The sequence below is a fragment of the Sylvia atricapilla genome, chromosome 2, assembly GCF_009819655.1.
Source record: "Sylvia atricapilla isolate bSylAtr1 chromosome 2, bSylAtr1.pri, whole genome shotgun sequence".
Classification (NCBI taxonomy): Eukaryota; Metazoa; Chordata; class Aves; order Passeriformes; family Sylviidae; genus Sylvia; species Sylvia atricapilla.
Genome location: NC_089141.1, coordinates 45,986,305 through 46,007,604, shown reverse-complemented (window position 1 = coordinate 46,007,604; position 21,300 = coordinate 45,986,305). Strand labels below are relative to the sequence as shown.

Genomic DNA, 21,300 nt, shown 5'->3' with positions numbered 1-21,300 from the left:
CCTGTTTCCCATGTCTTAGCATGCTGCAGATGAGAACAAATAGTTGCTATTTACAAACACAGAATCCGAATCAGGAAAGTTGATATTGTTTGTACAGGAAGTCATCACTTATTGTTTTAAAAATGTTCTTCATTTCCGTAATTGAAATGATACTGAATATGAACTGGATGTAAAAAAAAAAAAAAAAAAAAAAAAAAGCCCAAAGCCCAGACCACAATAAACCCAGTAAGTCCTTTGGTTCAGTGATGATTGTATGCTACAGCAGAAAATTATCTAGCATAGACAAAAACAAGACATAAGGCAATGAGAAGGAGACTGGAAGTCCCACAGGCCCCAGGATGACTTGAAGCGTTTCTGAAGTCCTTCTTTTGGGGGTCAAGGAGAGGCAGGCTGGTGCCTGGAGGAGCTAGTTCTGACACCACCCTTCTTTCAGCTGGAGAGGTCACTACTGAGTTGCAGAGGGGAGTGAGTGCACAGAGTGTCTCGGCAACTCTTGACCCTACACAGGTCAGGAATTGAGACATTAAGTGAGTGAAATTAATTCTCTTAAGAGTCTTCAACTTTGCCTCAAGAAAACTGATGGCCTGACTTCCCCCATGAGCCATGGGAAAAATCTGAAATGAAGCAAAGCTTCTTTGCCAATTTCTCCACTGTCTCAGACCCAAAACAGCTCAGAGCTTTGTTTTGTAAGGGAACTGAAGCCTAATAGTAAAAAAAGAAAGATTTGCAATGAATGCATACATTGCAGTGAGGCAGGGGGAATTTTCTGCTTGAAAAGAGATAATGATGGAATAAAGACATTTAAGAAACACCAAATTATCAGCAGTCTGTTCTGAATCCTATGTAAATTTCCCTGAGGACAGTACTAAGGGCTTTTCTATCTGTCTGCTTTGTTCCAATATTTCCAAGGCACTTTTCAATTGCTGGAGCTCATTCACTGTCTTAAAAATATGTGATACTCTTAATTCTCAACTCATAATTTCTTGCCTTTGAACAATTGCTCCCATGGTATGACAGAGGAAAAGCTTGTAAGTTCAATTACATTGATATATCAAAGTTAGATTTTTGCATGAATTTAAACAAACTGTGATTCAAGTTGAAGCATTGCTGTTTTCTGTGATGAAGACTACTTTCAGCTAACATTACACCAGAGTAAAATCTTAATTCTGGTGCAACAGAGAACAGAATTCTTCTCTAAGTAAAACTGCATTTGGCTCTAGGGTGGTAGCCCATTTCTTAGTCAGTGTTCTCCCTCTCCTTGCCTTTTCTCATAATCCCACAGCATATGTGTCATCTGGTCACTTACTTTCCCTTGAAGAATAAGATGCTTTAAAATCAAATCTCTAGGCTAGGTTAGTTGCCTCTTCTCTTTCTATACTTAACAGAGAACAAAAGGAGCTTTTGTATGTACTTTTCATCACTGACTTTTCAAGAAATCTGGAGAACAAGCTTAGAATAAATTTCTTGCTTTGAGATGATTGTCACGTGAGGCAAATCAGAGCTGTCTAATTAAAGGTACAGGTCCTGAGGGTACTTGTGCTCAGCAATGTCTAGAATATCAAACCTGTCCACTAGTTGTATGTATTTGGTTTGATGTGTGTCTTGGGCTCAGCAGTACAAAATGAAGGGCTTTATCATTAGGGAATTTTTCAAAATGTAAACCTTTGAGATCCCAAAACATCTGGGATTCTGAGCTTGTTTTCAGAGACTAAAGAAGTATGTTGCAGGTTCTGAGTGCTTTAGTACTTCCTGGGCATCTCCTCGAGAGGTCCTCCTGCTGACAGATAGCTGGATCCAGACCCAGAACTGATATGCATTTAAGATTTAGTGTGAATGGATTTACTCCTGTAATCCTAAAGATACTATTGTTGCAGAACATGGAGGGTATCCAAAGAGTTCTGCAAAAGGATCTCTTTAGATCAGATGTATCAAAGTAAATATAATTAAACAGGTAAAAAACGCAGCAAGACAAAACACCCTGAGAGCTAACAGAAAGGGACGTTTTTCTTCTTTCTCCTTTTTCTTCTTATTTGCAAATAATGCACTGATAAAAGAACCCGTTAAAGCCTGGGAAACTCTTCCTCCCCTGTGCCTTTTTTTTGTCTTTGCTTTTGGCACAGTTTTAACATGTGAGCAGTATGGCTTTGGCTTACACTGTCGCAGTCAATACTATGATAGCGCTTCTGCTAAGAAGAGGAAACTCGTTGGAATTAAACTATGTTGCAGCTGTATCAAGTATGCGGACACATTTTTAGTTTCTAATGAGGTTCCTGTTACAAAACAGAGACCTCTAGGACTTGCTGACGTCAATGGCCTATAATTGCTGCGCTTTTGTCATTGCGTGTACACGGGCTCCCTATCACAGGACACCGTGTGGAGCGGGGCTTGTGCAGGCACTTTGGCAGCATCCAGTGCTCTGCACTCACCCCTCCGTGGTCCTTCTCCCTCACCAAGGCTCATGGCTCCTACTGAAACAAACACCTTTCCAGGGTGAGCCATCACAATGGAGGGATATGTCTGAAAGGGCATTCCTAATATCCGTTAGCCTTTCTAGGGATTGCTTGCTGAATGTAGTAATAGCTCTGTCGTGCATTTCCTGGTTAACATGACTATTTTTCCTGAAGATTTTTAACTGTGTTTTATCTGTGTCATGGTCAGATGTTAATGATAGCATAGTATAACTAGTCTCAAAGGAAAACAAACCAATTTTGCCTAAAAATTGTTGTACAATTGTATTAGAAATTCTTTGTGTTTGAATGTGTTTAGGTACAAATTAATAATCCTCTAAGTCCAGGTAAAAGAAAGAAAAACAAAAAAGAGGGGGAATACTTTATATCTCAGGTTTTCTTTCAATGTTTAGACATACTTTATTTTTGAAGTGTGTTATTTTACAAGTAAGAAGAGCAAGAGTGGAACAACCTTTCTTCTAGAATGACATACAAAATGCGATTGTTTTTCTTTAAGATAATTAGGCATATGAGCCGGTTCAACAGACACATTTCCTAGGACATGATTCAACTTATGGTAAAGCAGATGTCTAAAACAGGTCAGATGTGTCCCATTGCAAAATTCCCCTTTTCTCACCAGGCACAGCTCTTACTGTTTGGCTCCTAGCTTAGTGAGAAATGTCTGTATTGTAGATGGGCAAGTGAGGCTAGAATGACTCTTGGTGGGCAAGATTCTTTTTGGAATAACTTCTGAACAGCCCCAATAATTTATCTGGGATAAATAAAGTTGAGGAGGTTTAATCCCTTAAATGGAAAGGGAATGTGGCTATTGGCCCATGAACTTCAATGAAGTCTGCATGTCTGTTCTTTACTAAAGACTTTGGTCCTTTTCATATGCATGAGGGAAAAGGCCGTTATGTGAATGTGATGAAAATATTTCACCTCTTTTAGCCTGAAAAGAATCTTAAGGATGAGCCAAGTGTAAGTAGGTATTTTGGAAGAACTTCAGAGGATAAGCTTTTAGAGATTTCAAGGAGCTTAGATTTTCCTGCAGAGACTTTTCTTTTTTCAAATGTATGTGTAAGTCCTCTGACTTACATAGCTCAGATTATTAAAAACAAAACAAACCCAAGAACAGTAGCTGAAGCTTGTGGAAAGAAAAACCCTCTCCTTCTTTTCTGAAATTGGCATTTCAGTGTTGGCTAAGTCAGTTGTTTGTGCAAACCCCATAAATAGCCTAGACAGGTTACTGATACCAGACATAATATTGCTTGTGCTAAGTCTCTTATCAAGTTTTTATCTTGCTGCCAACCAGCTTAGCAAAAAAGCTGCTATTTATGCTCTTTAACAATGTAGCAAATGAAGCAAATGACCTTCATGGATTTTGTGATTTCATGAGTGCTCTTTGTGGTTTCATGTTGATTATAGCTGAGAGATACTGTAAGGAACACAGTCAACCCAGCACACACTCATTCATTCTAGGCATAATTTAAAAATACACTAAACTGATTTTTAATGTAACCTTTAACATACGTAAATATCCTGGCTGCCCAGCTTTCATTTTGCTAGCCTCACAGGCAGCTCTGAAGAAAGAAAAAAAAACAAACCAACAACTCAAATCAATAATTCATAAAAACAGGGTCAACCTCCTTAGATCTTCCATTCTAAATCCCAGTGAAGCTGAATGTGTAACCTGGATTTGGTCTTCAAGATAGGTCTGTCTGTGATGTTCCTTTTACATCTAGAGATTTCTGAACGTAGAGTTGAGTGGAGCTGGCCCAAAAGACTGCTGGTGGGAAATTTAGTCATGCCAGATGTGCTGCCAACCAGCTATGTGGGGAAGGTTCATTTACCTCCCCTTAAGAAGAAATTGAGAGGAAATGTAGTGGGAGCTAATGGCAGTAGCTGCGGTTGTGATGGGAAGGAAAGAGGAAAAAAAAGGCAAGGAGTGCTATTGCCTGGGAGACAGAAGAATTCCTTGTGTTTGGCAAACCCTGGCAAGGTGGCATAACCTGTCCTGGCGCTGCTGTGTGTTCAGCTTTGCCTGATCCAGGCTGGTAAAGCCTGTGCTTCTGATCTTGAGGCACCTAGAGTATCCCGTTATGGCCTTTAAGATGGAAGGAGACTAAAATCAAAGGGAATCAGGAAAAGCCTCCATGCTCGTTATGAAAACAAAACTGTGCTAGGAAACGCGATGCGTATTTCTTTTAATCAAAAGCAGGAAGACATTTGGAGCACTCGGGGCCATCGATTGCCCTCTGGCCCATGGCGGAAGTCCCCGGTGATGTCAATGGGAGTTCTGCACGCGAATAGCGGGAGCACGGCGACGCCTCGGCGCGCACGGCGGGGAGTGGACCGGGAGTGGACCAGGAGAGGCTGTGACCCAGCTCTGGAGCCCACCAAGGGCAGACACAGTGCTTAGGCCACTTTCAGACAGCACTTTGTTGACTTCTCCAGGCGTGGACGTGCATTTCCACTGAAGAAGAAGAGGAAAGAAAAGTCAAACATGGTGTTTTATGCTGGTTTCCTGCCCCTGCCTTCAGACGGGCAGGAATCCTGTGAGGTCTGAGCTGCACAACCCCCACTGCCTCGATATTGGCATCAGCCAGGGGTGATACTCTGTCTGCAGACAGCACCGGCAGTCCCCAGAACAGCTCTTCCTCACACTTACAATGATCTGGAGATTATGGTACAGGAAACCACTTTGCAAAGCTTGCTGCTTTTGGGCAGAAGCTCTTAATTTTGTGAACAAGACAAATGAGTCTTTGGGGAGTAGTAAATCGGTTTGTCTGGTGATGTTAAGGGGCAGGTGACCTCTCCTGTGGCTGCTCTCCCTGAAACAAAAAAGGTTCTTTTCCCTGTGCTACAAACAGGTTCATTCTTGGTCTTTCCTTGAATCATACTGTGGAGGAAACGTCAGCCTAACAAGTCCTCAGGACATGTTTTATTACATATGCATCCTCTATTACTCATAAGTTCCTTTCGCTATCTCCGTGGACATTTAAGACCTATTATTAAATAATGCTTTGTGGCTTTCATTTCAGAAAGTTGGTATAAGTTTCATTAGACCACTTTAGGAAAACTTTTTCTCTAACTTGAAGTACATTTGAGATCCTCTGCCGTAGTATTTTCACCAGTATAAATTAAAGCAGAATCTTTTCTCTTCCTGTTTGATGTCTCGAACAAAAATATTATTGCATATAATAAGAAAAGAGGATCCTAAGGGCAGAAGAGTTTGATGACCCTGGGAAGTGCATATCATACTTCTGTAAGACAAGAAAAAGTAACTTACTTGAGCAACTACTTGAGTGAACATAGGCCAACATGCAGAAGTTTGGGGCCAGAACACTTGAACCAAGTGTTGCAGTTTGAGTTTTTTTAAGGGAGTGTTTCTTGCTAGCTTTACTAATTTCTTATCCAAGAAAGACTGCCATTGTTATTTCTAAGATTTTTGACTGAGTGAAAATAATGGGATTTGCTTGAAAAAACATTAGAGCTGTAGATAAGCACAGAATTAAGATCTTAATGTTCCGCTTTTTTTGGGAGTTAAAACCCAAACCTTATGTGAATGTGGAGGTAGTCTATCTGCAATGTGAGTCAAACTGAAACTTCAGATCTGAACACCTGCAAAGAAGATTTGGAGCCAGAGGCTGTGGCTTGAGCCCCTCTTTGTTAAGTGGTCCAAACAATAGCGACAGCAATGTTCCCTGTTCCCAGCGCAAGCTATTTATGACAATGCCCTTTGTTAAAGGGATTGTTCAAGGGACGGTAAATTACTCTGCCAAGCTTCAGTTTTGAGTCAAGAGGAATTAATGTTTTCCTGGCATTTTCATTTACCTTGTCACATAAAAAAGAGACACATTGGTATTGTGATAGTGGGAAGGAGGAGAATTAACCCTCTCTAGTCCGTATTCTTGGGGATGAAAATATGGCTGGATAATAATGGTAAATTCTTTTTCCTGGTGCAGTCAATGTGAATTTTTCCTATCCATTTCCTTGCAGACAGCAGGAAGGTGTCCTTTGCAGGGGGTTCCTGATAAGTGAATTTCAGCTCACTTCCCATGTATTTACTTTTTGTGGTGATAAAAAGATACAACTGCCATGAAATAAGAAGCACACATCTCAGCAGTAGAGGTGTTGCTGTAATGGAAAAAATGGACTTCGACTGTCCTGAAATTGAAAGAAGATTTCAAAGTACTGTAGTGATATTGAATGATAAATAAGTCTTCAAAACTTAATAATAGTTTGATGAATATGTTTAGACAAAAGTAAATGGAAGGTTGATTTTAGGACTTTGTTTAGCTTTCATTACGGACAGGGCTAGTCTGTTTTCTAAGTCTGTGTGCAGTGTTACAATTCCCATACACTGCCTTAAGATTTCACATATTAACCTTTATTTTTCTTCTTTTGCAGATACAAGCAATCCATTTGTAGACATGCACAGTGATATACCTAAAATAATAAACATGGCTGTAGGAAGAGAAATGATAGTTCCATGCAGAGTCACAGCACCAGATCTTGCTGTTACTTTGAAAAAGGTATCTCTATCCAAGCATGCTCTGAAAATGTTACTGTGGATGATGTTTTCATTTGTTTGTTTACAGCTATTGTAATGCTTTTGAAACATTTTAGCAATTTAATATTTCTTATGCAACGTTTCTGGTTGTCAATGTGTTCAGAAATATTTCAATCATGGAGGCTTCATTTTGTGTCGCACAAAAGGGCTTCATAAAATCTCCTACAAAGGGTCGGAATTTGCTGAAGAAACTTGAACTTTTCATACTATTTTACTAAATCCTCACTGGCAAAGGTTTCTTAAGCCCAGGAAGGAATTTCTTGTTAGGAGAAGAGATTTCCTCCCACCTCTTCCCCTGCCCTTCCTCCCTTTTCCTCTTCTGTCCTCTGGAACAGCCGGTGAGTCCCTGGAGACTTGCTGTGGCTGTACAAGGATCTTTGCAAGCCTTTGCCCTACCTCACTCCCACCAGAGATTTTGCTACTTCCTTTTACATATGAGCACACTTAGACAAGGGATGGCTTTCCTTTGTGGGGAAACTTTGCAGGGAAACTGCAAAGTTTGATGTGGTGGGACTAGCTTTAGAAAAAAAAGAAAAGATATTTCCATGTTCTGGGAAAACATTTGTCTCGTAGATGCCTTAAGAGTTCCGTGGAGAGCTAACTGAACCATACGTATATAGTAAAGTACCTGGTATCAAGACAGAGAATAGGGTATTTTTTTTAAAGCTACCTTTTATTTTGTTTTTCCTTAAAAAAAGTGGAGGTGGCAAAGAAGTTTTGTTTCTAAATAAAGAGGATTATGTTCATAGTGGCAATGAAAGTTCATCACTGTCAAAAGGAAAAGAGTTTTGTCTTTTTATAGAATAACATGCAATTGCCAAACAATAGCACCGTAAGATGCTTATCTAGTGCAACAGGAGTCTTCCATTAGTCTTTGACTGCAGAGCTTTACATCAACCACAAATTTTATCAATTCTTTCAAGTGCTGCTTTGCTAATATAGATACCGATTTTATCTCTTGGTTTTCACTTGTTAAATCCCGTGAAAGAGAACAAAATGGAAAGAAAAGAAAGTGATCTGACCCAGGACATTGCCTTGTGTGTGTGCACACATACACAAACACACACACACAAGAAGATGCACAAGGTTGTGTGGCAATAAAATCAAAAGCAAGTGAGACTTAACATTCCACAGAAGAGGTGTTGTAAATTTATTTGGGCACTGTAATGTTGCATCTGAAATCTCAGCGTATTAGATTTCTAGCTGAGAAAACTCCTGTCAGGTTTCTCTCAATAAGAAATATTAAAAAAAATTCTCCTTATTTGGAGAAGACTGAAACATAGCTACTCTCTTCTTTAAATATCAATTGTTTTTAGCTTGGACTTGTAGCGTAAGGCACAGCTTTACACCATCAAAACCAGATGTAATACTCTCAGAAGGAGAAAGAGGAGGTGGAGCCAAGTCTTGAAAGAAAGGATTGCTTGCTTACATGTTTTGCATTCCAGGAAAAATAAATGTGCTCCCTAATTAATCCTAGAATTTCCTGAAGCATGTAAGCTACAATGCATTACATCATATCTTACTTTATTTATCTTCTGTGACACCCTTATATGAAGATTCCAGCAAGGTTCTACTCACAAAGCAATTAAGAGATGTGCTAAATTCATTCCACAGCTGCAGGCATACTACTGCTGAAGAAATGGCAAGAGCTATTTTGTGTTTTCCATCCGTGATAAAGGGAGAAGTTGGTGTCCCCATAATGCAGTCCTCTGGAACTGGACAGAAAATCCCAGCTAGTGTCACTAGGTTCTGCCTTCTATATTTACAGGCAGTAAAAATGCAAAGTATTGTAATAGTCTCTCTCTTCTGGAAGGGCTTCCTACAGTTGCATGAGCACTGCCTCTAGCTTTTTTTTTTTGTTTTGTTTGTTTTTCTTTTTGGTGGTTTTTGTTTGTTTGTTTGTTTGTTTGTTTTAGTGTTACTTCTTAGTTTTAGTGGACCAACGTGGGAAAGGTTTATTATCCATCTTCAACACTACAAATTATTTTTTTACTCAAACTTCATCTTTACCTTGGGCAAACCTTTTTAGATACGGTATTTGCTTTCATTTTCAGGCTGAACATCTGTGCAGATTGTATTTTATAGCATGGCAATCACATAGGAAAAAAACATAGGAGAGGGTCTTCAAAAATCAAGAAGATAATAAAATGTGGGCTGGGAAATGGGGATGAAGCTTTTAATTCCTTTTTCAAATTCAGCTTTCAGGACCCGATATAACCTTTATTTACAGCAGCTGATGACCTTTTCTCTTCCTTATCATATGAAGAATTATGAAATCAATTAATAGTTTTGATCTAATGCTTAATAGTTAGACATTCAGAACCTCTGAAGCCATCATTCCTATCAACATGATTCTGTCACCCTCATTCAGGATTCATAAAATAAGATAAAACTTATTGCAAGTAAACTGTGCACTTCTCTTACCTCTTCATTTGCTCTTATCTTGATAAATGGAGAAAGTATCACTTTTTGATAGAAAGAATTAATCCATCTATTTACTGAGAATCCTTTTGGATGACATTCATAGGAATAGAAATAAATAAGCTTCAATACAAGAATAAAAAACGGAACAATCCCAAGGGATGTTGTGAATCACATATCCAGACAATCTAAATTCTTAATAATACCACCTCATTGTTCCCAAATTGGTGGAAGGGGAAACACAAAAGAAAAGACAAGCATTCAAGACTCTAATGTACATTTTTACTAAACTTTTAGTTGTCTCTTTCCAGTACAAACTGCCTTTGGGGATGTGGGGAACCACAGCTTGACTATAACTCTTGACCGCACGTACATACACAGTATGTGGCTGTACCGTGTTAATGCTGCCAGGTACCAAAAACATTCAGCGAAGACTGAGCAAAGAAGGAGGCACAGCCTATACCAAAAATAGTTGCATTTGAAACAAAGTACAAAGAAGGTAAAAGGCCAAGAATGCACTGGGAGCCACAGTGATATGGTTCACAAAGATTAGTATGTAGACAATAAATTCCATGTTAATGCAGCCGTCGCAACAAGCTGATTCTTTGAATGCCTCTGACTCACTGTTGGTTCCCATCTGAAAGCTATTATTGTGGCTGAATTTATCTTCTGCTGCTTCAGTGGAAGTCTTGCTGTTACAGCACAGTGTTCCTTCATAGGTTTTCTACTTCGCTCTGTGATGACCAAATGGCCAAGATTTTTGACAAGGCCTTGAGCTACACTGGCCATGCTCTGCCTAGGGGCAGGACCAGATGACCTCTGCAGGTCTCTTCCAACCTAAACTATTGTGATCCTCTGTCTTGAACTGTCCACGCAGCAATCAGCATGGTGATTACCATACCATGTTTCTAGTTGCTGGTATAAAGGCTGGCTTAGGGCTGAGCAAAATCAACTGTGGTTCTCTGAGGGTGGGAAACAGGCAATCTGAACCAATGGGGTTGGCAGAGAGCAGCGTGGAGAAGAACTGGGTAAGAAACTGAAGCAAGCAGGGAGAGAGGGCAGAGCTGTGAAGGGCTGTAGGCTGAGCACGCAGCCTCCATCCACCTTCTCATCTGGGACAAAGTCCTGGTATTTCCACCGTCCAAAAGGGACTTGTTGCAGCATCTTGGGTTTTTCCCCTTGAGATTTGGTCAGAGACCAGCTATGTCACAGTGGTCTTCTGCTAGTCGGAGAAGTCAGTTTTCTGAAGTTTTCCTTTGAGTAATTTAGTGTTGTGTTATGTTTTCACAGATGACTCGGTGTAACATCTTAGTCATTGAGCTGTGAAAATAATATACAAAAAAGATGTGGCTCTAGTGGTTTTGAAGGGTGTCAGATGAGTAAACTGTACAGGCAAAATTTGCCTGCAGGATAAGTAAGCCTAGTGGATATCCAGACAACTCACAGAATCACAAGTTGCAAAATAGGACTCCTCTGGTGTTTTGGTTACTTTTGTATTCCTGGGGTAAGTATGATACAAAGTTAGTAATACATTAATTAATTAATGAATGTGCATTGAATGCATTCCCTGGGAAATACCAGTCTAGGAAGGCTCTGACTCTCTGGCTTCACTTTCTTCATGAAAACCTGTACAGAAATATGCTCAGAAATAGTTTGGTTTATACCAAAGCAGCAAGAGGAGAAATCTAATTTAAGCTCTTGAAAACATAACTACCAACTAGTTAAACCAAAGTTGAAAGTTTTTTTTTCAGAACAGGAATGGCAACAGAGCTTGTAGGGACCAAGACATTGTTGAATGGTGGCCAGCAGGCTTTACTTGTGTGTGTGCTACACACACTTCCCTGTGATTTGCATGCTTATTATGGCATCTTATCAACTCTTGTAAAGATAAGGAATTCTACCACGTCATTTTGTGCTCTGTATTTATTGTTCATTTGATTCATCATGCACTTAGTTATTTTGGAGGAAATGGCATGAGATGAGTGATTTTGGTCTCGAGGGTGTATTTCTGCACAGGCTGAGCAGGCAGCCACGAGGGTGCCACACTGTAGAAAGAAGCTGTACCACACAGGAAGGAGACAGATATTCATGCTTCCCCCAGCCCCTGACAGCCACCCATGCTGGCTTTGCCTGTAGGAAGGAAAGGGCTGTCTAAAACATAAGTCCTCTGCTTAAATAAATGGGAAAAAGATCTGAAGGGACTCAGTGTGACTGTTGCACAGCGGGAAGTGATGGGTGGCAAGGTGCCTAGTTGATTCAGTGATCTTTCCATATGACAGTAATTCATTTAAACTCTGCTCTGTGCCATCTTTAAAAATATCTTATTTTTACCATTAAAATGGGTGTTATCAAAGTAGAGTCATAACAAGGCTTTGTACTCATGGCTGATCTCTGTGCTATCCAAATGGTGGCATTTATTCTATCAATAAGGTAAAACAAAATATCATGATCTGAAAATGAGAGGTTTCGTCTGGGCTTCAATGGGTATGGCAGGCTTTACTTTTTCAAGATTTTCTTTATACCTTATTAAAATGGGGCTTAAAGTGCCAAGTGCATAATGTAAAAGATAACTTGTACTGCTGACAAAGTGAACATTTGATACCATATGGCAAATTTTTTGTTGTTAAGTCTTTTAGGCAAAATAAATATGATATGCATAGAATTGAATCCTGGAAGGAATTTCTTAAAGCCAGAAAATGACAGTAAATTAGGTCCATTTGTCATCTCCATTGAAAAGTGTGTATTTGTTTCTCTTTGTTGAAACTAGGATACTTAATTGCAGATATTCCTGGAGATGAGCACTTTAGCTGCCAAGGAGGAGCCAACAGAATGGAAGCCCAAGTGCTGAAGTTAATGATAGTGTCAATCTATTGTGTCATAAATTACATCCTGTTATAAATAATGAAATCCTGGAAACAAATGCAACATTTGCATTCTTCAGCCAGGTTTTTCCTCTATTTTGTGATGAAAATGTGATTTGAAAAACCCACATCATTAAATGCCATCCTTTTCATGTTGATTGGCATTTTTTGGGGTGCTTTTCCCCCATCCCTTTTTCCTTTTCTCAATCTACTTTGATTAGAGAGTAAACATGAGGATGAGTTGTTTTTGTGATGTCTCTTTGGCACTTCCAGATTCCACGAGACACCCTAATTCCTGATGGCAAGACAATAATCTGGGACAGTATGCAAGGCTTCAGAATACCCAAGGCAACTTACGAATTCATCGGGCTCCTGAGCTGTGAGACCACCATTGGTGGGCACACGTACAGCACGAAGTACCTGACACACAGAGAAAGTAGGTGGCATTCTCCACCCCCTGTCCCTGGGAAAGCAACCTGCTCTGCTGCCATCACTAACTTTTCTCCCTCTTTGCCACGTATAGCCAACACAATTTTCGATGTTCAGTTAAGCACCCCACGTCTTGTCAAGTTGCTGAAGGGAGACAGCCTAGCAATTAACTGCACAGTCACTGCAGCCTGGAACACCAGAGTGCAGATGACATGGACTTACCCTGGAGAGGTGAGTGCTGTGGTTGGAAAGAAGAAACAAGAGGTTTCCCACAGATCATGCTGCTTCTAGCATCTCGGGAGGAATTCTGCCTTGGAATGCTTGCTGTTGTTTGTATTCCATTATTTTGACCCTTGCTGACATGTCTCGTAAGGTTTCTTTTTTTTCCCTTCTGATGCTTAATTTCATAAGTAAACATGTTTACACAATGTGCTCTGGTTATGTTGCAAAATCACGAGCAAACGCTAGAATTGTTTCATCTCTGGGAGCTTCTTTTCAACCTGATGAAACAAGAGAAATTTATCACCCAGTCCCAGGCAGGGGCTCTCTCTTGTGACAAAAAAGTTTTCAGTGAGGCTGTCTTCTCAACACATTCATTTCAAAGACTGGCAGACAGTCAGGCACCCGATTAGAGCATGTTTAGAAAAGATATTTTGATTTAGCTAGCCAAAATCTCATTTGTTAAGTGTCACACGAACAATCCTCTTGTTTTGACAACTACAGGAATGATCTTGAATGTGCTTCTCCACCCCCTACATTGGGAGCATCCTCATAAATATTTGTCACTTACAGAATAACTGCCAGGGAGTCCGTGTAAAACTGATAAGAAATTTGACATTAGCTTAAGGTTTACAACTCCCATTTCTTTCATGTCAGTTTGATTTATGCTGGCGATTCAAGTCAAGATCATTTATTATGTCACTCATTGTATCTAATCACAGGCTGAAATTATGATTGCATTATATAGGGAAGATTGATGCAATTGTTTATTGTTTACTGTAGCCATTTTCCCTGGCATTTTTTCACCTCAGAAATAAACAACTTAGCAACAAGAAATGCTCCAAATATATTATATTGCTCATTGCTGCCCTACCAAGCCCTATCTGGGCACCACACTTGTGAAATTGTGCTTTGTTTTTATTTAGATGGTAACTGAAGGGTGCTCAGTGTTTATAAGACATCAACAATGTCCTGGGTTAAATAAACTTTGAGGCCGAATACTGAGGGGGAGTTGCAGGAAATAGCTCCTCAGAGTCACATTATCTTCAGTTCCACCCTGCTACTCCCTTGCCAAATCTAGTCCCTTTACCATCTGTAGCATTTCCAGAGTTCTCCCCTCCTTGTGTTGATGTCCTTTTCTTCTATTTCTTCTATTCAGTGCCTATGGCACTGAATCCAGGCACCAAACTATGTGCTGCTCTTTGTATCATGGCTTCAGGGATACTTAGGAGCAAGCGCTAGACAATGGTGATGGGAAGCTGGGCATGTTGATATCACAGGCTATACAAAAGGGAGGATCTTCCTCTGGAAAGTACAAGTTTGGATGCCATGACAGCTTGAATCAAGACAGGGATGAATTTCTCTATAATACTGTTTATATTTTTTATTGTCGACCCTCTGGAAATGTTAAGCAACTTTTGCTTGTCTGTGCTGTACAAAGGCATCTGGGATTTTTTTTAATTAAGTTATGGTGGCAGTACAAAAAAATAAAAAACCTCAATAATCATGAAGACTGGTTTGATTGAGCTCTTGTTCATTTCTTTGGCTTTTGTAGATGAGGAAAAGAGGTTCTGTAACGCAGCGTATTGACCAGAAGAATTCAGAGGCCAACATTTTTTACAGCATCCTCGTTGTGGACAGAGTGCGGGACATTGATAAAGGCCAGTACACCTGCCATGTGAAGAGCGGGCCATCCATCAAGGCCATCAACACCACGGTCATTGTTTATGGTAAGAAGTGGCACACATTTGTAGAATATCCAATGCTCAGGTACCAAGGTCAGTCATGTGATAATTTTACATCCTGACAGGAGGTAGAAGCAAATTTGTAGCCCATTCATCACAGGCAGAAAAAGAGAAACAAGGGAGGGAGGTGCTCCAGAAGGGAAAACGTGCCATTTCTTCCATGGCTGTTTTGTATTGTTGGCAATAGGCATGTTAATGTTCAATTTCATCACTTTTGTTTGCTAAATACTGTGATGGCACGGTCCTCAGTCAGTTCTAGCAGATAGAATCAGGGAAACTCTAGTCTGGCAGGGAAAAGAAGGTAGAAGTGTAATTTAAAGAGAAGAATCCCACTTCCTCTTCTATGGTACTTAAACCTTTCTATGAAAAAATAAAGAAGAAACAAATACCCTAACATTACCTGGAGCTGGTAGTTGGTAGACCATTCAAAAAATGCAAATCATTAATACGGTTTTACAGCGGGACCCTTGATCAAGTTCCTTATGGTTTGTCTGGGCCTTCTGTGAAACCTGGAAATTTCTGATATTATTTCAAATGTGTATGAATAAGGACATTTTTTGCATTGTGACTCTTTGGGAAGTGACCTTCTTTGGGACACCCTGTTACAATTAGAACTATCCAGGATGTTTGGAGCACCATTAGAGTTAGTGACCAAGTAGCTGGTGGGTGTCCTCTACAACAGATGACTCATGGTCAGAATATGGATTTGTTACATATTTCCAGTTGTTTATCTTTTCCGTCCTGTCTGGAAGTGTGGACTAAGCACTCTGTGCTGGCATTCTTAGAGAGAATTTCAGCCCATTTTCTCTATTTAAACTCTGGAACAAAGCACTGGGAACAAAGGATGAATCATGATAACCACTTACTGTATCTTAAACAGATAAACTGCGTCTGTCAGAAACTGAGGTTTAGATTAAAATTTAAATCAGAGAAGTTGGAGATTAAAATTAGAATCAGAGAAGCTGGAACTGTTGAAGTCGTTCATATAAGCAGCCCTATCAACAGTATACTCATATTAAAAAGAGCCTTTGTAAATAAAGGTTTGCAGAATCAGGGCTGTATCTTTATAACTTGGCTTGTGTAATTAAACTACTTACTTGCCTTGTGCATATTATTTTCAATGCATGTGGTAAGTGTGATTAAATGTTGAACTTGTTTAATGGATATCCATCATCCTTATGCCGTTCATAATGTGAGTAAATATTGCACTGTAGGTACCATCAAAAGGACACTCAAACATTTTTTTATGCTTTGAATGTTTTATTTTGCGCAGGTTGGCAGGGGAGAAAGAGATATTTTCCAATATATTGTATGAATTTTATGTTTTATTGCCTCTGGTAAAAGCTATCAGCTTGGCAGAGAGTTGGAGATAAGGGGGCAGAGCAACTGGAAAAGAACAAATACCAGCAGGTTGAAATTATTCCAGGGAAGTCACAAAGATTTGTTTGTTTGATGAAACAGCTGTTTACCAATGATACAGAAAGTTTCTGCCTTTTCCTTTACTATTTCTCAGAAGGTCTCTTAAATCCTCTCTGACAAAATATTTTCTTTTGAAACATTCATTGATTCTTGGCCTGTAGGAGTGGAAAGGTCATCTGATCATCCTCAGTTCAGCCTCCCACATACTACAGATCATTTTATCTCCTGTGCCTTTTTTCTGGCTGGAGCACAATGTGAATTTGGCTAGAGTGTATCTTCTCCAAGCAGAAGATGCCCTTGGAACTGCATCTCAGTTTCTTGTATATTTGTGATATTCTTTTCTATTTTATAGATCTCTAGGAGGTTAGGCTCTATTCTTGCTGTTAACATGTGGGAGTATCAAAATTATTAAAGATAATTTTGGAGTCACATTTTCTTTAGTAGAGCTACACTTTTTGCAGGATGAAAATCAGTAATACAAAGCATGTTTTTATTTTGTTTAAGATAAAATGTTCATTAATTTGAAACGTCGAAGAAAAACTGCGCTGGAGGCTGTAGCTGGAAGAAAATCCTATCGTTTGTCAGTGAAAGTGAAGGCATTTCCTTCTCCAGAGATTATATGGTAGGATGACAGTTACTTCCACGTATGCATCCTGGAAATCTTTTCATGATAGAGTTGGGGAGGGTTTTTTTTGAAGTTTCAGGGCTGCCTGGGATTCTAACAATTTATGAGAACATTACCTCCATTTCGCAAATGTGAGAAAGGAGATATGGAAAGCTTAAAGCTGAGATCCTCAAATAGGTTGGATGTGTCACCTCTTAAAATCAATGGACACTCTACAGCTAAATATCTCTGCCAGCCTTCACTGAAGTGTTGCATCGAGCTTCACTCAGACCTAGATATGAAACCTGAACTTGCTTTTCAGACAGTAAGAGAAAGTAAAGAAGGCTTTCATTGATATAAATGTTTGACTTGAGTCATACAGACAGGCACTACTGCAAAAAAATTGAAGTTTGTATTCTTATGCAGTGATTTGCAGGTTGTAGATCTACTTCAGCAGAGCACGTACTGGATCATTCATTTTGTCTCATGTATGCTGTGTTAAGAAACTTTTCGAATATTTTTTTAATAGATCCAAACCACTTTCATATATAACAATGCTATTTATTCATGACCTCAAGGGTTTTTTTGTTTAAATAATTTTAAACACCAGTAGTTCTGCCTCAATTCATTGAACTTTAACAAAGAGTCTATGACAAGGCTGATTAAGAAAACAAACCATACGTACATGAACAGTGGGAGTTCCTGTTACAGCCAGGAATTAATTTTACTCCAAAAGCGTTGTTTTACAAAACCTTTACACTTATGGCTCCTTGTGGAAAACTAAGGGGTGACTGTGGCACTGATGCTAGCCATTTTTACATAATTTTCTGTTTCTCCAGTGCCTGGGTTTATTGACTCCACATACAGATCCAAAACTTCTGAACTAAAAAAATCTCCAAATATTTTTTAAAAAATTTAATTTTTTTAAATTTAAAATTGAGGTTGCTCAAATGTTGGAATAAATAGTCCAGAGTGGTGGTGGAGTCTCCGTTCTTGGAGATACGTAAAACTATACTAAAAATGGTTTGGGGCAACTTTCTGACCTTATTTTGTATAGGACATTAGGCTAAATAACTTCCAAAGACTTTTGCAGCTGCAGCTGTTCTGTGGTTCTGTAAAATACACATTCAGTGAAAGGCATAAATCCATAAGTCCTTTGACCAAATTTGAGTGCTCCTCTAATAACAGTAAGAGTTTTCTGTAAATACTTACTAAAAGCTGTGAATCATTTAGATCAAATCCATCATCATAATGAATATGAACTGCACCCTTCTACTAATATCATGTTAACCTTCTTGAAGCTTGTTAAAATGCATTTTACACTGTATTTTAGATTTTGATCTTTTGCTTCAGAAATCTGTGTGTGAGCAACAGCTAGTACTTTCTACATTGATTTTCTGTTATCTTTAAAAACATTCACTTGATAAGAGGATATCTGATTCTTGAGTGCTTATCTAATCTACTTGCTCTTCCTCTTCCTAAAATCACAGCTGTGCTTGGAGTACTGTAATACTTTGTCCCAGGATGTATTCTGAGGTCATAGAGAAATGGCCAATGCAAGATGATGCAACCTTTATTTCTGTAACCAGCTCTTAGCCAAAATGGTTATCTTTTAGACTAAATGGCAGCCACAGCCATGGACAACTGGGATCTTCAGAGACAGAGTTGCAATTTTCAGCAGCTCTCAAATACCATAGAGCCCCATCAGATTGTTATCAATTTTAATATATGGAATAGTATTCTCTGAAGTGGTTTACGAATATCAGCAATCTTATTTGAAACAAGTCTCTGGTAAACGAAACCTCAGGCTGGACATCCAATCCCTTCCCAAAGTTTGAGGGATATGATGTACCATGGGTAGTTTAAGCAGAAATATTTCTCAGAACTTTGATTTCTGGAATTCCATGAAACAGGTTGAAAGATGGGCTACCTGCTGCTGAAAAATCTGCCCGGTACATTGTTAAAAACTATTCATTAGTCATCAAGGATGTTGCTGAGGAGGATGCTGGAAACTACACCATAATATTGAGCATTCGACAGTGGAACTTATCAAAGAACCTTACAGTCTCTCTTACAGTAAATGGTAAGTTTGCAACACATTCCCATGCTTCTCCAAACTGAGCATTTGTAAATGCTCAATTTCCTTTGAGCTGGATTGTCACCAATCTTGCACATATTGGGGCATTGTGGGGTTTCTTTCTGACTTCATGGACTCAAACCCAAGCCTCATATGCAGAGTGAAAGACCCATCTTTGAACCAGAAGATGGATGCTGGTTTTCATTAGAAGTGTTTCTGTCTTCCACAGCCACATACTTGTTCCTGATGTCTTAAATGCATTACTAACCACTCGTCTGACTTGACTTAGGACTGTGTTTTTATTTTGTTCTCCTGGGGATTTTTCTTGTTACTCATGCTGCAGGAATGGAGTATTTTTATAGTAGTGCGATACATTGGAAATAAGCTGGTTTTAATTGCTTTCCAATTTTGACCCTTTCCAGTGAAACCGAAAATATACGAAAAGGCCGTGTCATCATTCCCTGATCCCAATCTGCACATACTAGGCAGCAAACAAGTGCTGACATGCACTGTGTATGGTATTCCTCCACCTAAAATTACATGGATGTGGTATCCCTGTAAGCAAAACCATTCTAAAACAAGGTAGGACAACACCTTTACTTGTATTTAGTATGTCTTCTTTTACTATTACACCTAAATTTTTTGTAGCAAGTGTAAAGCTTAATGTAAACATTGCTTAGTTAATAAAAATTGTCTACTTTTTATCAATATATTTTTCAGTAGTCACAGCATAACTTTTTCTCCATCAGTATTTGAAAATGGAGGGCAGAGTAGTTTTAGTGTTGCTGTTTGGGTTTATTTACAATTCACTACTATTCATGAATGCAATATTGGTCCAGCAGCGATCATTGCTTTTCCGTTTTCATGAGAGGAGACAATGTCCTGCAAAGTTCACACGCTTTCACATGGAGAACTATACCTCCATGCTTTTCTCCATGCACAGTGACTCCTATGTGTGTCTTCTTTTGAAATCAACAGAAAACATCATAGAAAATTCTTCCTTTATGAAGTCAGATCTGCCCTGTGATATGTTCAGTCATAGGTTCAGTTCTGCAAGTTAAATGTGCCCACCATTCTCTGGATGATATTTAAACAGGGTAAAGAATAAATGGCACCATGCAAGCTTACTTGATGCTGATGTGGTGCTCAACTAAGCCTCTTTTCACATTTTAGTTTTCTTTTGAACTCTGTTTCTTATGGTTAGGAGTTTGTGTTGACTCACTTGTCACTCACAGCTCTTCCTGCACCATGACACAAATTTAATGATTAACACTCAACCTCCACAACAGCATTATCATTAAGTTGCTATTGGAGGGTTCAAACAGGCAAGATATTTGGATCACAGCCCCATGTAGATATTTAAAAACTTGTTAGTTTAAGACCCAACATTTTCTCAGTTTCAGCTGAAGAATAACCACATTCCTCAGGATTTCACTCTTTTAACAGTCTCACAGAATTGGGATTTAGAGCCAGGCAAATATTTAAGTACATGCTTAATTGCAAGTGTACAAGACATATCCTTCAAATAAATAGGACATCTCAATACTAAGGGTCTCAATACTAAACATCTCAAACTAAGAATATTGGTAAGTGCTTTGATATCAGTGAGACAGTGGTCAGCACTTCCTAGGAGCAAGTCATTTTTCCCACTATATGTTTGGGATTATGCTAATGGCTTTCTTTCTGTGCCCTTCTCACCAAGAGGTGGCACTAGCAATCTCTCCTCTTGCTGGATAGGTATTACCTGAAATTTCCCATTTCAAGGACAGGTGAGAGCTGCATTTCCTCTGTCTGGTATGTTATCTTACAAGGAGAAGTTGCAAAACTTATGTTTGCTGATAGATGTAAGAGAAGAGAAATCTCAACATCTTTTAACTAGAGAAACCTTGAGAAAGGCATATATGAAAATTTTCAGTCATTTAGTTTCTTTCAAGAGTTTATACAACTATGAATACTCTGAATTGAAATCCAGTGCAGCACTGTAGAAGCAGTTGGTTCTTCCTTGGGAGTTGAGGTGATGCATATCTGTTGTCAGATATTTCTTCTGTGAGCAAGCACAGGTCTGCACTCCAGCGCAGAAGAGCGTGTCATCAGAAAGAGGAATTAACGTCTGCACGCAGGTGTTCAGTAATGTGCTGAACTGTAGACTCCATTAAATGCTGATTAGGAGTGTGTTTGAGCAGGTGAACAAAGGAGAAATGTAACAATTTGAATCAGCTATTGGCTCTGTTACAATGTTGTTTCCAGACTGGCTTCCAAATTGCCTTCATAATTGTTCTGTGATGATTCCATTTAACCCTCTTCCCTTCCTTCTCCTTTAAGAACTCATTGAAGAAGTAGTCTGGAGAACACCATTTTTAATGCTTTGCCTAAAAGGAGTGGGCAATTTTTCATATTATTCCCTCTGAATAATATGAAAATTTACTATTGCAGTAAGGCAGAAATACCTGAGTAACTGTGTTTTATCTGCTGCTCCAGGAAGGGAGCAGAGTGGAGTACCTC

General features: G+C 39.2%; 1 protein-coding gene across 1 annotated transcript in view; it reads left to right on the top strand.

Annotated features, from left to right (window-relative positions):
- The window catches only part of FLT1 (fms related receptor tyrosine kinase 1), a 109,267-nt gene that overhangs the window by 18,409 nt on the left and 69,558 nt on the right, over positions 1 to 21,300 (top strand). Inside the window, exons 4-10 of the mRNA XM_066313118.1 lie at positions 6,861 to 6,985; positions 12,579 to 12,741; positions 12,829 to 12,965; positions 14,509 to 14,683; positions 16,622 to 16,739; positions 18,635 to 18,804; positions 19,221 to 19,380. Coding sequence (XP_066169215.1) covers positions 6,861 to 6,985; positions 12,579 to 12,741; positions 12,829 to 12,965; positions 14,509 to 14,683; positions 16,622 to 16,739; positions 18,635 to 18,804; positions 19,221 to 19,380 — 1,048 coding nt within the window. The remainder of the gene's footprint in view (positions 1 to 6,860; positions 6,986 to 12,578; positions 12,742 to 12,828; positions 12,966 to 14,508; positions 14,684 to 16,621; positions 16,740 to 18,634; positions 18,805 to 19,220; positions 19,381 to 21,300) is intronic.